The sequence below is a fragment of the Urocampus carinirostris genome, chromosome 4 (assembly GCF_059441175.1).
Source record: "Urocampus carinirostris isolate Australia breed hairy pipefish chromosome 4, RoL_Ucar_1.0, whole genome shotgun sequence".
NCBI classification, from domain to species: domain Eukaryota; kingdom Metazoa; phylum Chordata; class Actinopteri; order Syngnathiformes; family Syngnathidae; genus Urocampus; species Urocampus carinirostris.
Window position 1 is genome coordinate 19,260,838 of NC_142352.1, and position 14,025 is coordinate 19,274,862.

The following is a 14,025-nucleotide window of genomic DNA, read 5'->3' on the forward strand; positions in this document are numbered from 1 at the left end:
CATCCGACTTCTACAGCACATTTTGATCCTTTTCGTGAAGTGAATGCCAGAATTATTTACAGTTGGACTGACTGGATTTACAGTAGACCCCTAAGATATGACAGGGATCTGTTATGAGATAGGGATTGCAAACTGAATTTACTTTATAGCTTAGGCTAGAAGCCTATGGTAATACATATCTAATGCGTTCCAAATCCCTGGTACTGCAGATAGAAACATTAGATAGACAAAATATCATCTAGCAAGTACTACTTAAGTATAAATTGTAAGAAAACATTATGAATTAGTATACATGTAAAGGAAAAATTATTATTAGAATTATTATTATTTTTACCTTTCGTGTGACGTGACTTAAGCTGGTACGGTGGAGTTAGTGGGTAGATGCAGAGGTGGGATTAACATTAAAACTGATTTTAAAACATCCAATTACGAAGAACTTAATCGCTTTATAATACGGGTCTCAAACTTAATTTACTTGGGGGCCGTCAGAGCTAGGATCTGAATGAGGGTGGGTTTAATCAGATTTTCCACAAAAAAGCTCTGATTATAATATTCCACTGTTCTCTTTTTTATTTGCTACAAAAAGTAAGATCTAAAAATAGAAAAATAAAAATCAATCATGGGCTGCACTTATATTAAAGTGACAATGGGTATTTTTTGACCACTAAGTGTTGTGTAGTTAATCTGTAAACGAAATAAGAAAAAGGGAAAAAGCAAAGACGAGAAAGGAAAAAGGAAACAATAAAGAAAGAAGAACAAACAAGAAAATTTTAATAAAGCAAGAAAAAAAGGAAAATAAGAAAAAAGAAGGAAAAAGAAAGAAGAAAAACAAACAGGTTTTTGTTTTTTGGGGGGTACAATTGGCAGCAAGATGGCTGACAATTATGGTCTCAGTAAGGGTTTGGATTATGTCAAATGAATGCAAATGTGTATATATATTTGTGAATTTCCCTGCGGGGATGAATAAAGTATCTATCTATCTATCTATCTATCTATCTATCTATCTATCTATCTATCTATCTATCTATCTATCTATCTATCTATCTATCTATCTATCTATCTATCTATCTATCTATCTATCTATCTATCTATCTATCTATCTATTTTTTAAATGAACGTTTAAAGCAAAGTTTAAACATTTATGCAAATGTTTTGAATGAATATTGTTTTCTTAAACATTTAATGAATGCATTTTTTCTACCAGACCCAGAGAAGATAAATACAATACAAAATAAATACAGTCTTGTATCACTGACTAGCAAAGACCTCACAAAGCACACGATATTCTGAAGTGAATGAAAAGAAAGGCATCGTGGGAAGTATTTTAGCCAATAGCATATCGGGATTTATTATGATGCCGTGACGCAGACCAATAGGAGGTCACCATTTTTTAGGACGTTAACCAATAGTAGACAGGATTCTAAGAGCTGTAACTCTACATAGTCCCGATTAATGCAACATTTATATATTTGGAGAGGACACGCGAAGGAGTGAAAGGAGTGTAAAGTGAAACTACCGTAAGGTGGGGTCGTTATATCTCGGGGGTCTTCTTTATAATGCTCAGTTAAAAATCACATAGCCCAGCATGGGTTGGATTTTGTGACGGACCTTGGATAGACTGCTTTAAGATGATATTACCTGTTTTGCAGCTACATGACCGACGGAGGTTTGGGCCTGTACACTCGTCGTTTGAACCGACTGCCGGACAACATGGCCGCCGTCCGGGAAACCTTGCATCGAAAGGCTTCGGCTGGCCAGGGAGACGCCGACAGGTACGTCTGCAAAATAGTGCCGGAAATGGGAGATATGTGCTCTGAAATTGATGAGGTTCATCTTTGATGTCAAATCCAGTTCAAACACACTACTTTTGAGTCGACATGACCGTCATAACCAATACCTCAAAATCTGAGTACAAAAATTTACTCAAATTGGCTACAATATGTTTGTATTTTAACTTGATATTCAACTATTTTTGTGAAACAATTCAAATGAAAAATAAGGTAATTCATAAAAAGAAAAAGGCACTCTTTATTCTCTTATTTTAGCATAAAATTTCCAAATATGACGTTAAGCTATTAAGATAATTTAATAAATCTAATGAATTATTATTTTATTCATTCATTCATTTTTCAGTTTCATTTATTTATTCATGTTATTATCTAACCTAAACATGAGTCAGGTTTGTTTAAATCAGTTCTATTAAATATCATGGCCTGTGTTTTTTTTACTTGGTATTTAACTTTTTTTTTTAAATAGTTAACCCCAAAAAATAGTTAATGTATTTGTTTAAACAAAACTATTTTAACATAAAAAAGCTAAGAAAAATTGTAGGGAAATTAATAAGCTAATTTATTAAACATAAACACTAATTTATATATATATATATATATATATATATATATATATATATATATATATATATATATATATATATATATATATATATATATATTCAGTCTTTATTTTTTTATTTGTGTTTTTATTTATTTAACCTGTCTGAAAATTTGTTCAAATCAGCTCAATAAACGAATATCTTATCGGGTATATTTGTAGCTCTATAATCAACCTTTTAGTTAAAATAATTACAATAATAAAAACCAGGGTAACACATGAAATAATGTATGTATAATTCATTCATTTATTTCAAGATTAAATGTTCAATTTTGTGGTAAAGCTAATAAGCTTTTTTATCACTCATTATTTATCTATTTATTGAGGTTTTTTTTAACCTAAAAAATCTGTCAGAAAATTCGTTCAATTCAACTCTAATACATTGATTTCATAGAAATGTCTATTCATTTGACCCAATATTTCTGCTAAGGATTTAAAAAAAATATATATGCTTTTAAAAGTACTATTTATTTATGTATTTATAGGTGATGGAGTCATATTACTTAGTTTTTAATGCTATGTTTTATTGTGAAACCAAATCTTTATTGGTGGTTGACTTGTCACTGGTAGTATTTACTACTTACATGTTTTTTTCTTCCACAAAAAAAATAGTACTAATATTGTAGTGTCTACCTAAGTAAAATATGAATTTAATTTTGACATATCTAATATTTATGGAAAGAAAAAATGTTTTAAGTGTTGGGAAATATATATATATTTACACCCAACGTCCACAATAATATTGTGACAATTAATCATAGAATAATTCCACATCAAAAAATATCAATGTAATATTTTTTTTAAACTAAAATGTGTACCAAGTGAAACAGCTTATACAGTATTTATTTATTAAAATATTTGTTTTCTAAAACAGTTGCTTTTCAAAGTGTTTATCTGGTATGCGGGGAATGGGAAAGGTGTCGGGTGTTGCTCCGATCTTGGGACAAACACCTAACGGCCTCTAGATCAGGAGGTCACGGGCTTCAAAGAGCATTTCGTCTCGGTGCCGGCTGTTTACGAAAAAAACCTTTCACACCAAAGTCTCTAGGAAAACTGGGAAGTAGGACCAGCAACTATTTGCCTTATTTCTTTGAAAAAAGATATAAAGAGTTCCTGGTGCAGCAGATAAAATCTATGGCAGGGTTTGGAAAGCAGATGTTGGCAGAAAACTTAAAAATGAACCGTCCTTCTCAGATCAAGCAAAAAACGATAAACAGCTGACAGGTTCCGAAACAGAAGAAAAACGATTTTCCGCATCATGTGGGCAGACGTAACAATGTCCACACACCCCTGGCCCAGATGTAGAACTTGGAACTGGTTTCAATACTCTCTCATTTTTGCTGTGGCAACTCGGTTAATAAATCTAACACTAAGTATAACCAGTTTCACACCACACAGAATCTTAAGTCCGAGTCAACAAACATGGAAATAGGTTGACTTCTGCATAATTGACTTCCTCTCTCCGTAGCTGCATACATGGACGGCTCGTCTAAATTTACCTGACTTCTGATGGTTTACCTTGTTCATATCCCATAAATGCATAACAAATGACAAAAAAATAGAAGTTTTTCCCACATTTGTGTATGTAGAAAATAGGGCTAAGCGATTAATCAAGTGATTTAGATTAATGTGCTTAATCATCAAAGATCTGAGGATGTGTTAAATTGTCAAATCTAGGGACGAAATTATGAAGTAGTTCTGATCACTTAAAACTGTTGCTTAGTATTGAATGGAAGGGGATTAAGTTGAAGGCATAGGGCAAGTTGAAGGTGTCAGGACCAGAACGGAAACAGGACCCACTTGCGTTTACTTTCATTACCTTGTCATGGTGTGGACAGAAAACGTTTACCACTAGTTTTATTAAAAGAGAGAGGAAGGGCTACGCCCACGATCCGGTGTTCGCTGGGCGCAGGAAGCAAGTCGCTCTCGTACTCGGATTGTGATGCAAACATGGAAGTGGATCTTCCGTAGCGAGCGATGGCGGTGTCAAGGGTGGAAAACTGTTCGGTAGTCGGGGCTGGGAGAGCAAGACGTGGTCGGGGTCGGAAACGAGTCGTAAGCCAGAACGGTAGAGTAGACGTAGTCGGGAACAAATAGGGGTCATAAGTCGGGACGGTAGAGCAGACGTGGTCAGGATCCAAACAGGTTGTAGCCGGAGAAAAACAAGAGCAAAAACGGGACAGGTGAGAATCAGGGTCAGAAAAGGCTAGCCTCGTATACACGGAGATTCACAGACGCACTGACAACAGGTGGCAGACAGGACTGGATTTAAATACTGACAGGGAGCCAACCAGAACCCGCGGCGGGTGGCGCCAAATTAGCGGGTACAGCTGACTCACATCAGTAATCATGACAGAAGGGAATGGGAAACCAAGGGGAAAGGGAGAGGGATGAATGAGGATATTTTTGAAGAGGAAAGGGAAAGAAGAAAAGGGGAAAGAGAAAGGGGGAGGAACACGAGAATGAGAGCAGGGAAAGACAGGGGGGCATAAGGGGGTGTTAAAGCAAAAATAAAGTTGAAAGAACAGGGCAATACAAGGGGGATGGGAAAAAGAAAAGGGGGGACAAAAGGAGGAAAGAAAAGGGTGAATGAAATGGTAAAGAGAAGGGAAAGGGCAAGTGGATGTTGAAGGCCAAGAGAAAAGTGAATGGGAAAGGACGGGGAAAAAGAGAGAAAGGAAGAATGGGTTGAGAAGGGAAAAAGAAGGGGGAAAAGAAAAAAGGTTAGAGAAGGAAATTGGAAAAAGAAGGGGGAAGTGAAAAGGGGTAGAGAAGGGAACAGGGGGAAAGAAGGAGGAAGGGAAAACAGGGTAGAGAAGGAAATGGGATAAGACAGGGAGAGATGGAAAGGTTAAAGGGGTTTAGGAAGGAAAAAGCTAATGAGGAAAACAAAACTAAATTGAATTTGATGTAAGGAAAGGAGGCAGGGAATGAGACAACCTATTCAATTTCTGTTACCATAAAGATAATTTAAAATTGCCTTTTTTTGTTGTTGTCTGAAGTGAACTTTTTGAATCAACCACTTCTTTGTTACATAAGCATTTGTTGTGTTTGGTTTTTCCTTTTTTTCCTAGTACGAATCAAACCTTAAACTTCCAGAAAACCAAAACAAATCTAAATGTCACTTTTCTAGCCACAGGAGGATTTTTTTATAACTTAAAAATGCTAAACGTTTCCACCTAAAGAACTGGAGGGTGTTCTATCATTTCAGGAAAACATTGTGGCTGATTCGGTCTTCTCCAGAACTGCTATGATTATATACGTTGGCAGAATGGTTCTGGGAGCTGCTGGGTTTATTTGGTCTCCAAATGGCAGCCTGGTCGCCACATTACAGTCATTGTTCGATTACGATTCATCATATATCACCATATATTCTGCCTTTGTGTCAGCAAGTGGTCAGAAAGGATTTTACAGGAAACCATGTATTGTGCTCTGTAAGTAATTTGAGTGTGTGTGTTCCCCCAAAACTGAGGTGGTCTTGTCAAATTGCAGCTTAGTCCTGATTCCACCACGTCCTTTCCGTCTGGCTCGTGTCTGGACTTGTAGGTCTTCAATTGGCCTCAGGTATAGGAAGAGAGAGGGCCTTCCTGTTTCTTTATCACCTGTTTCTCTGCCTAGCTCCTCCCTTTGCATTTATTCTTGTGCATCGGAGAATTTTCTGACCTAAGTTGAGACGTTTCTACAGTGTCTTCCCCCCAGTCTTGTTTTAATGAGCAAGTAAGCACGTTGCCTGAAGAACATGAGGCTGAGGTCATACAATTGATACACTATGTCAGATAGCCCTCTAGACTTATTTTGGAAATAGCAACAGCTTCATCTGCCGCTAGCTATCTATGAACCTATTCAGGAATTTGTAGGTGTTCCAGTATTCTTGAGTTTTCTTCCCCTGAATTTGGATTGCTGGAAAAAGTCAATCTTAGGTTCCCAAATTTCATGCATTTTAATATTAGACACTGACCCATGGAGATTGTTGAGATGATCATTTGTTTTCAGAGGTTTTAATTATCTTCCCGGAAAGTCAGAGAAAAAAACTCACCAAAATTGCGAAATGTTTTGATCCTCACGTGTAGAACCTAAGGGGTAATTTTGTGCCTTGGAGCTCGCATCAAATAACAACTTTTAATGTTTTTTTAACATCTCAAGACTATAACACCCATTTGTCCCCCAGAAAAAAATGGAGGTGCTGATGCATGCTTTTATCTCTCTCGTTTAGATTTTTTGTATTTCCTTGCTCTCCAGACTCCTCAAGACTAAGATAACCATCTGATGGAGTGTCATGTACTGCTATTGAGTTCCTCCTAGAATTAATTTAATACATGAGTGCTTATGTTTTGGAAGTAATGGTCTTAATATACAGCAAACCTTCAGGATACAACAATAAACCGTTCTGAAGGTAGGATCACAAAATGAAATTGCCGTATAACGGGATATAGAAACTTATGGTGATTAGGTTATGTCTTCTGAAACCCCGAAACCCCAGACAAACTATCAAAATACCAAAATAGTTTATAAAATGTACTACTTACTTGTAACATATGTCTCATTTCATCTCATTAGCTACACCGCTTATCCTCAGTAGGGTCGCGGGGGTGCTGGAGCCCATCCCAGCAATCATCGGGCAGTGGGCAGGGGACACCCTGAACTGGTTGCCAGCCAATCGCAGGGCACACGGGGACAGACAACTCACTCGCTCATTTACACCTAGGGACAATTTGGACCGACCAATTCACCTGAAATGAGGTTCCCAAGACATGAACTGTGCCGCACATGCGCTAACCACTGTGCTGCCGTGCTGCCGATTTGTAACATGTGTGTAAATTATTGACATACCATACATAATCATACATGTAAAGGAAAAATGAAATTTACTTTTGGTGAGACGTGACTTGAGCTGGTTGGGTAGGGTAGCGAGTGGATGCAAATGGGGGAAGAGACGAACTGTGGATTAAAAATGAAATACTTTAAAACTTCCACTTGCACTGATTGTCATGCCCTTAGAAGATGTACTCGCTTCATTTTCCCTAATATTTTTAATTATAGTAACAAGATATCCCATATTTTAATAAGAACAAATTGCACTTACAATGAGAAAAAAATATAGTGGATAATGGGTAAGATTTTGATGTTGACTGAACAATCAAGCTAGAACTTGTGAGAACAGCTAGCGAAGGTTGTAAGCAAAAATTGATTTGTAAAATGGCTAACAAGTGGGGCTATCATTAAAAGCTAGCCACAGCTATCCAGACCAAGCCAGGGGAAATATGTTAGAGATTATAGTTTGTTTGTGTCTTTTTACCTAGGCACAGTGTAAGGAAAACAACATCAAACAGAAATTAACAAAAAGTAAAAAAGGGTATTTGCACAAAAAAACATGGCTGTGCAATACATTATAATGCATAAACAAGGGAGTATTCTGAAGCTTTTACGTGCCAACTCAGATTCAATGTTCTTCAAAATCAAAACAAGAAAACGGAACCTTACCCAACAAAAGCGAAATTGGAAAACAAATAAATGTCATAGACCCATTCGGGGCGGCGTGGAAGCATAGTGGCAGGAGTCATGGTTGGGAAGGAGGCAACGGTTCACTGAACTGGAAACTAGTGATGTCAAAATGAAGCCCCGTTAAAGGGAAATGCTCCACACACATGTAGGGGCTTCAAGATGATTCATTACCTCGTCATCATGTGGACAGAAAAATGTGTAACATCCCTGTGTAAAGTACAGTACGCACTGAATAGAAAGACATATATTTGAAGAGTGTATTAAGAGAGTAAGAGTGAATTGTTCTGTGGCTTTGTGCTTATGCAACACATGAAATAAGTAGGTAAAATAAGGTGCTTGTTTATTCTATTTTAAAAACAATACGTTTTTGGATCCAGGCGGTTTCATTTTTTGCTGATAATTTCACCTGCTGTTTGAAAAAAACCTTTTTCACAAGGTACAGATGAAGCAGGGGTGCATAGATCTGGAATAGCAAATGAGACTTTCAACTTGGGGACATTTTATTTATTTCGAACCACACTCAAAGTTAGCGAATCGTTCCTTGACTTGGTCATGTAACACACGCGCTTTTGCGGCCTTCAAACGTTACCGTTTACGTCATCAACGCACACCTCGAATCTCGGTCCATGAACCACTCCTCTAAAATAACTTGCACACGCTTCAGGGATTCGAGCCGAGGAGCACATGACTACTGGAAACAAACAAATTTATCACAAGAAAGCTTGCAACGTGGCAAAAGAAGCAACAAACTAGCGCTAAGCTGAGGAAACAAAGGGTTTTAAATAAAAAAGAGAAATAGGTAAGATTGGAGAGTAATCTGGAGATGAGTGGGTTGGAAATTAGAGCCAGGAAGTGAGTGACCAAATAAGGAAAGGAGAAAGGAGAAAAGAGGAAATCAAACCTCACAGCAGTACTGTGACAAATGACTTTTCAAACCTACAATTATACCGCTAGTGACGCCGAGACTCAAAGAAACTCTGGATATATAAATCCTCTTTAATAGTTCTAACTTACAAACCATAGAACAAGAAATCATAAAGCATGTTTGAGTAAGATAAGATAAAAAAAGCATGGAGCTAATGTAAAGTCTTTCATAATTCAAATGTAAAGCAATGAAATAATAGCCTTGTGCTCAGTATTGTGGTTTGAGTGGGCGTTTTGGAGAAGAGTTAACATTTGACCTGGCAGTCTGTACTGAAATCCATATCTTCATGAAGACTTAAGGTCATACTGCCTCAGACTCACCAAAAAAAAATCTTTCTCACGGCCAGAGGCAACTTGATAATCCCAAAGCTCTTGTTTGTGTTAGTACAATGCTCGTAAGCAGACAGCAAACAATGAAAAAGGGCGGTTGTTGGCGTTTCAGAACAAATATTAACACTCAAACCCAATGCAATAGGTGACCAGTGTGTAATTAAAGAAAAGGACAAAGACATTGCGAGTCACTGCCATACACAAAGGACTCGCAGGATTCGGTGTTCTTTGCGTTAGGACGTTTTTGCTTTTTGCTATGGAATAAGATCCTTTTTTTCCAGTCCCTCTTCGTGCAATTCATCCCAGTACGCGACATTAATGAATGATATTTTGTGTGCGCGAGTCGTACAAAATGCTGGTCTGCTATTATTTCGGGTTACAGCATCAAAATAATGGCGAAACACTATTGGATGAACTACCTCCCACAATGCCTTTTCATTCAGTTCTGAATCTTGTGTGCAACGTAAAAATTTAGCGAGGTGGGGATTCAATAATATATATTTTTTCTTCTGCCTTTATTCGCTATGGGTTGAAGGATATACTCACCAAAACTAACTAACTCAGTTTTTCCTTTACATGTTTATCTATATATGTTGTTATTCAATCATATGCAGATTTATTACACATTAGCATTTACCGTATTTTCTGCACCATAAGGCGCACCGGGTAATAAGGTGCATCCCCCAAAATATTTTTTTGTCATATATTTTCTATGCATAAGGCGCACCGGACTATAAGATGCTAAAGTGGGAATGTCAACAAAACAGTCAGATAGTTCAGTCAACCTTACTTACCCCTTAACATTACGACGGCTTACGTACAGACACAGTGTCTGTACGATGTCACCAATCACTCAAATGTTTCATTCCACATATCATTAGGAAGGTTAAACTCTTGGCATTCAAAAAATACCAACCATTTCTTAGTTTCTATTTTCTTTTTCGCTGGCAACTGTGTGGAGAGCAGAAGAAGAATTTTATTGTGCAGGGAAACTTGATTCTTTACAGTGCATATGACAATAAACACTTTGAATTAAAAAATAAATTCATCACAGAAACATTAAGATCAGTCTGAAACAAAATACTGGGAAAATGAAAAAACAATGTCGTCTTGCAGCCATCACATTCAATAATAATACGCAACCATGGTCCTCTTACATCCGCGAGAGAAGTAAATCCAACCGTGTAAAACATACACACTCCAAAACACGCTATAATGGCGACAAATAAAAGAAAAACCCAGCCGAGAAGCATCGATGGACGTTACTTGTTGCTAGCTGTCTGTTTACGCCCATAATTCCTGTTTACAAATACAGACTACAGTAGTAGTTGTAGAGCAACCAAACGTGTGATTCACATCTTTCTCGGCCAATTGCAGGCCTTGTTTTGCCACGCTTTAGCCTATGCGAGCCTGTAAATGCTAAAAAGGACTCACCTTCTTTACCTCCAAATAACTTTAGCCAATAGTGACCGATAAGAATGATAATTGACACATTGCTTAGGAAATGAAACGCCGGTATATATCCCAGCATACACCGCAGACTACTTCGCCTACGGGGCGAAATCTTGTCGGTGGCTGCTTGCCTTAGTTGCGAGACCTTGCAATTCAATATTGATACAAGGCGCACTGCATTATCAGGCACATGGTCAGCTTTTGAAAAGAATAATGGCTTTTAGGTGCGACTTATAGTGCAGAAAATACGAGTACTCTATAGTACTTTATTACTTTAATGTTTCTATTTGTGGTACTGGGGGTTTGGAACGTATTAACTAATTACCATAGGTTTTTTATCCCCCGCTATAATTCAATTTCACTTTCGATCACCACCTCAGAACAGATTAATGATGTACCCCAGTGGTCTATTGTTTTTTCTAACGAAGAAAGAGTGAGAACGTGTCACTGATTAGTACCATGTCGCAGATGTTTGTTTGTGCCTCACGGAAAGCAGATGAGCATGAAAGAAGGATGTTTTATCTTGTTGCGACGCCCTAGCGCATCTGTTCGTTAATTTATTGTTCCACCCTCCGGGTTACCAAAACCGTTGCTCACAGATGTGAAGCTAGGGTCAGTTTTAACACTCAAATGGCATTTAATTGCGTTGAAGCCATTATGTTTTAAGTCATTATATTCGTAAAGCTTTAGAAGAGTTTTCCTCTTTTCTAAAACGTCCTTGTTGATTCTTCATGTGCATTTTCGTCTCACCACATGCAAAGGGGTTTGTTTATAGTCTGGTTCCGGGTGAGTGGTTTGAATGTGAGCGTGTTGACACATCAAACAGAGCACACAAGGGAAGCCTGCGTGAAAAGGAAGCGGGCAGAGGGTCTCAGAGGGGCTTTGATCGATCCGATGTAGATACCAAAGAGAAACAACGGGGCACACATTCCTCAACTGGAGATGCAATTGTTATTTTCTCATCAGTCGATTTTATTTTTGGTCACATGTCCAGCCTACCTTAATTCTCAAAGGTGTCAGGTCCCAAATGTTGTTGTAAAGTCCATAATTGCCAGGAATGATATCTAAAGTGCCTGTGGGTGTTGTATAGTGACCCCTAGTGGTGTCAAAACACTACCTTAATTTCGTCAAAACATTATTACCTTCCACAGCTGAGCCTTTCATGTGATGGTCGCAGAGTCCCAGGATCCAGGTGGCTTGTTTTTCCTCTTTTTTCTTCACTAGCTATTGATGTTAGCCACCTGTTTGTAGGCTATGGCCCGCTGCTAATCGTTATAGCTATTGTAAAGACTTGAAGGTTTAGACATGTGATAGATTCTCTAAAGAAGATAACATGTTTTGGCCACTATCTTACCACGGAAGCCGAATGACCATTTTGTCAAACTAATTTCTCCTGGTGAAGCTTTTAGCACCCAAAGGCCACTTGGCCTCTACAGGTGAGCCCTGCATGTCGTGGTGATTCAGGCTTATTTAACTCTTTTTCTTACTGTCTCCTTCTCTAGCCACTCATGTTAGCCACTTAGGTGAAGGCTGTGACTCCATACTGTATTTTCTGTTGCACATGCTTCACTTGCATTTTAAGCACCAATGACCTCTAGTGGTGAAATAATGCTCACTGTTACTTTAAAAAAATATATAATAATAATAATAATAATAATATTAGCTACATAATTATTAACCCACAATTTCCTCTGCTGGGCTAGGCTCCCATAGCTCAGGCTGGGATCATAGCAGCACTTAAAAAGTTCAATTTTCCCAAATACTAGAGCGTTGCAGATTAATCGGTTGTCCAAAATAATTCATTCAATGTTTGCTTTTCATTAGCAGTTTTATTCTAATTTTTGCTTGTTTTAAGTCATTTTCCCTTAACTTAGGATATATTATCTTGTTGTTCTTATACAATAAAAACACTTAAACTTAAAATTTGTAAATAATTACTATTTTAATAGTTGTCTAGTCACCGACTATTTAAACAATTAGTCAAATAATTGGATAATTACTAATCATTTTCTTAAATTTAGTATAAAATGTATGTAATTATTTGGTAACTTATAAAAAATACAAGAAAAATTGGGTATGATTGTAAAACAAATATTGAACCTATAGTGTGTTCGTATCAAATTTTAATAAAAATGCCAAACCCAATCCATTAGTCGCATGCTCATACATAAAATAAAATAATTCTCTGTCCATTTTTTAGGGAAAGTCAGATAAGTAACAAATTAAAATTTAGCAAACATGTGTTATCCCTGTAAACCAAGAACAGGCTCATTAACAACAGCAGAAGAGTAAATTGAACAAATATTATGTGCCTTCTGTGAATGCTCTTCCCCCTGAGATCCGATCTGCAACCTCAGTGGAAATGTTTAAATCTAAACTTAAAACTCACTTCTACTCCATAGCATATGAATAACCTACTCTTCTCGTCGGCTGAAAAATAGTCTGTGTAATATAGTGTAATAATCTGTGAAGCCCTTTGAGACTCTTCGTGATTTAGGGCTATACTTGACATTCTGTGGTCAACTGCAAAGCTTAACGATTCTCAACATTTGGGAATCAAACTTTTTTTAATAACTGCTGTTTGTCGTTTTTAACGTTTCAACACCTGACGTCTGTTTTGCATGCATTTAATTTCAAATCAGGCACAGTCTGGCAAAAAGCTCGAGCTCTCTTTCATAGTGAAATATAGAGTACACATATAAAATGTACGATTCATGACATCAAAATCGTATTGGCTTTGAATGTTACTTGAATTTTGGCAAGGCTAGTCAGATTTTGTTACCTTCATAAGTCTGACGTGCTCTTTAAATGTTGAGCCTCATCCTTGATACGCAAGGTCTGCTTTCAGTGCATTTTATTTTACTGTGTGATGTTAGGTGATTTGAAAATATCTAAAACATAATGTTTTGCCAGAGCCTCTGTCCCATATTATCAAATATACCACTTGAAACTTGTTTCCCTCATGTCATTACCCAAGATCGTTTTTGACCTTCATTGTTTTCATAAATGATTTCAAAACAAGGTGCAAGCAGAGTGTTTCGTAAAAATGTCACAAAATACTGCAAACAAGGGGACTGACAGATTTACCTTTGGTGCGGACGGGGCTTGGTAGAGAAAAGTGCGCTGGGTACTTAGCTCCACCCAGCACTACTGCTCACCAAATCAAATGGTTCTGTGTGCTTGGATGAGGTTTCTGGGTGTTTACTTTTTATTCTGCCGGTTTTCATCATAAAGTGAATCAAAACAGTGAATCTAAATTGTTTAATGAACTTCCATATAAAGGTTTCCTAAGTGACATACAACCAAAACGGGGTCTGTTGCTGTGACATCTTGACTAAAATATAGTGGGGAGTATCCTCTTTATAAATGTTATTTCTGTTAGGGCTATCTATGTCGGTTAAGATCAGGTAATTGTGTCATTGTAAT

At 37.3% G+C, this 14,025-nt stretch overlaps 1 protein-coding gene across 5 annotated transcripts in view; it reads left to right on the forward strand.

The window, feature by feature from the left end:
* LOC148367052 (protein HTATIP2-like) overlaps window positions 1-14,025 on the forward strand; it is a 244,274-nt gene that overhangs the window by 79,966 nt on the left and 150,283 nt on the right. For all 5 annotated transcript variants that reach the window (XM_088333845.1, XM_088333850.1, XM_088333847.1 and 2 more), the window contains exon 12: window positions 1,650-1,772. In XM_088333845.1, the coding sequence (XP_088189971.1) occupies window positions 1,650-1,772 (123 nt within the window). The remainder of the gene's footprint in view (window positions 1-1,649; window positions 1,773-14,025) is intronic.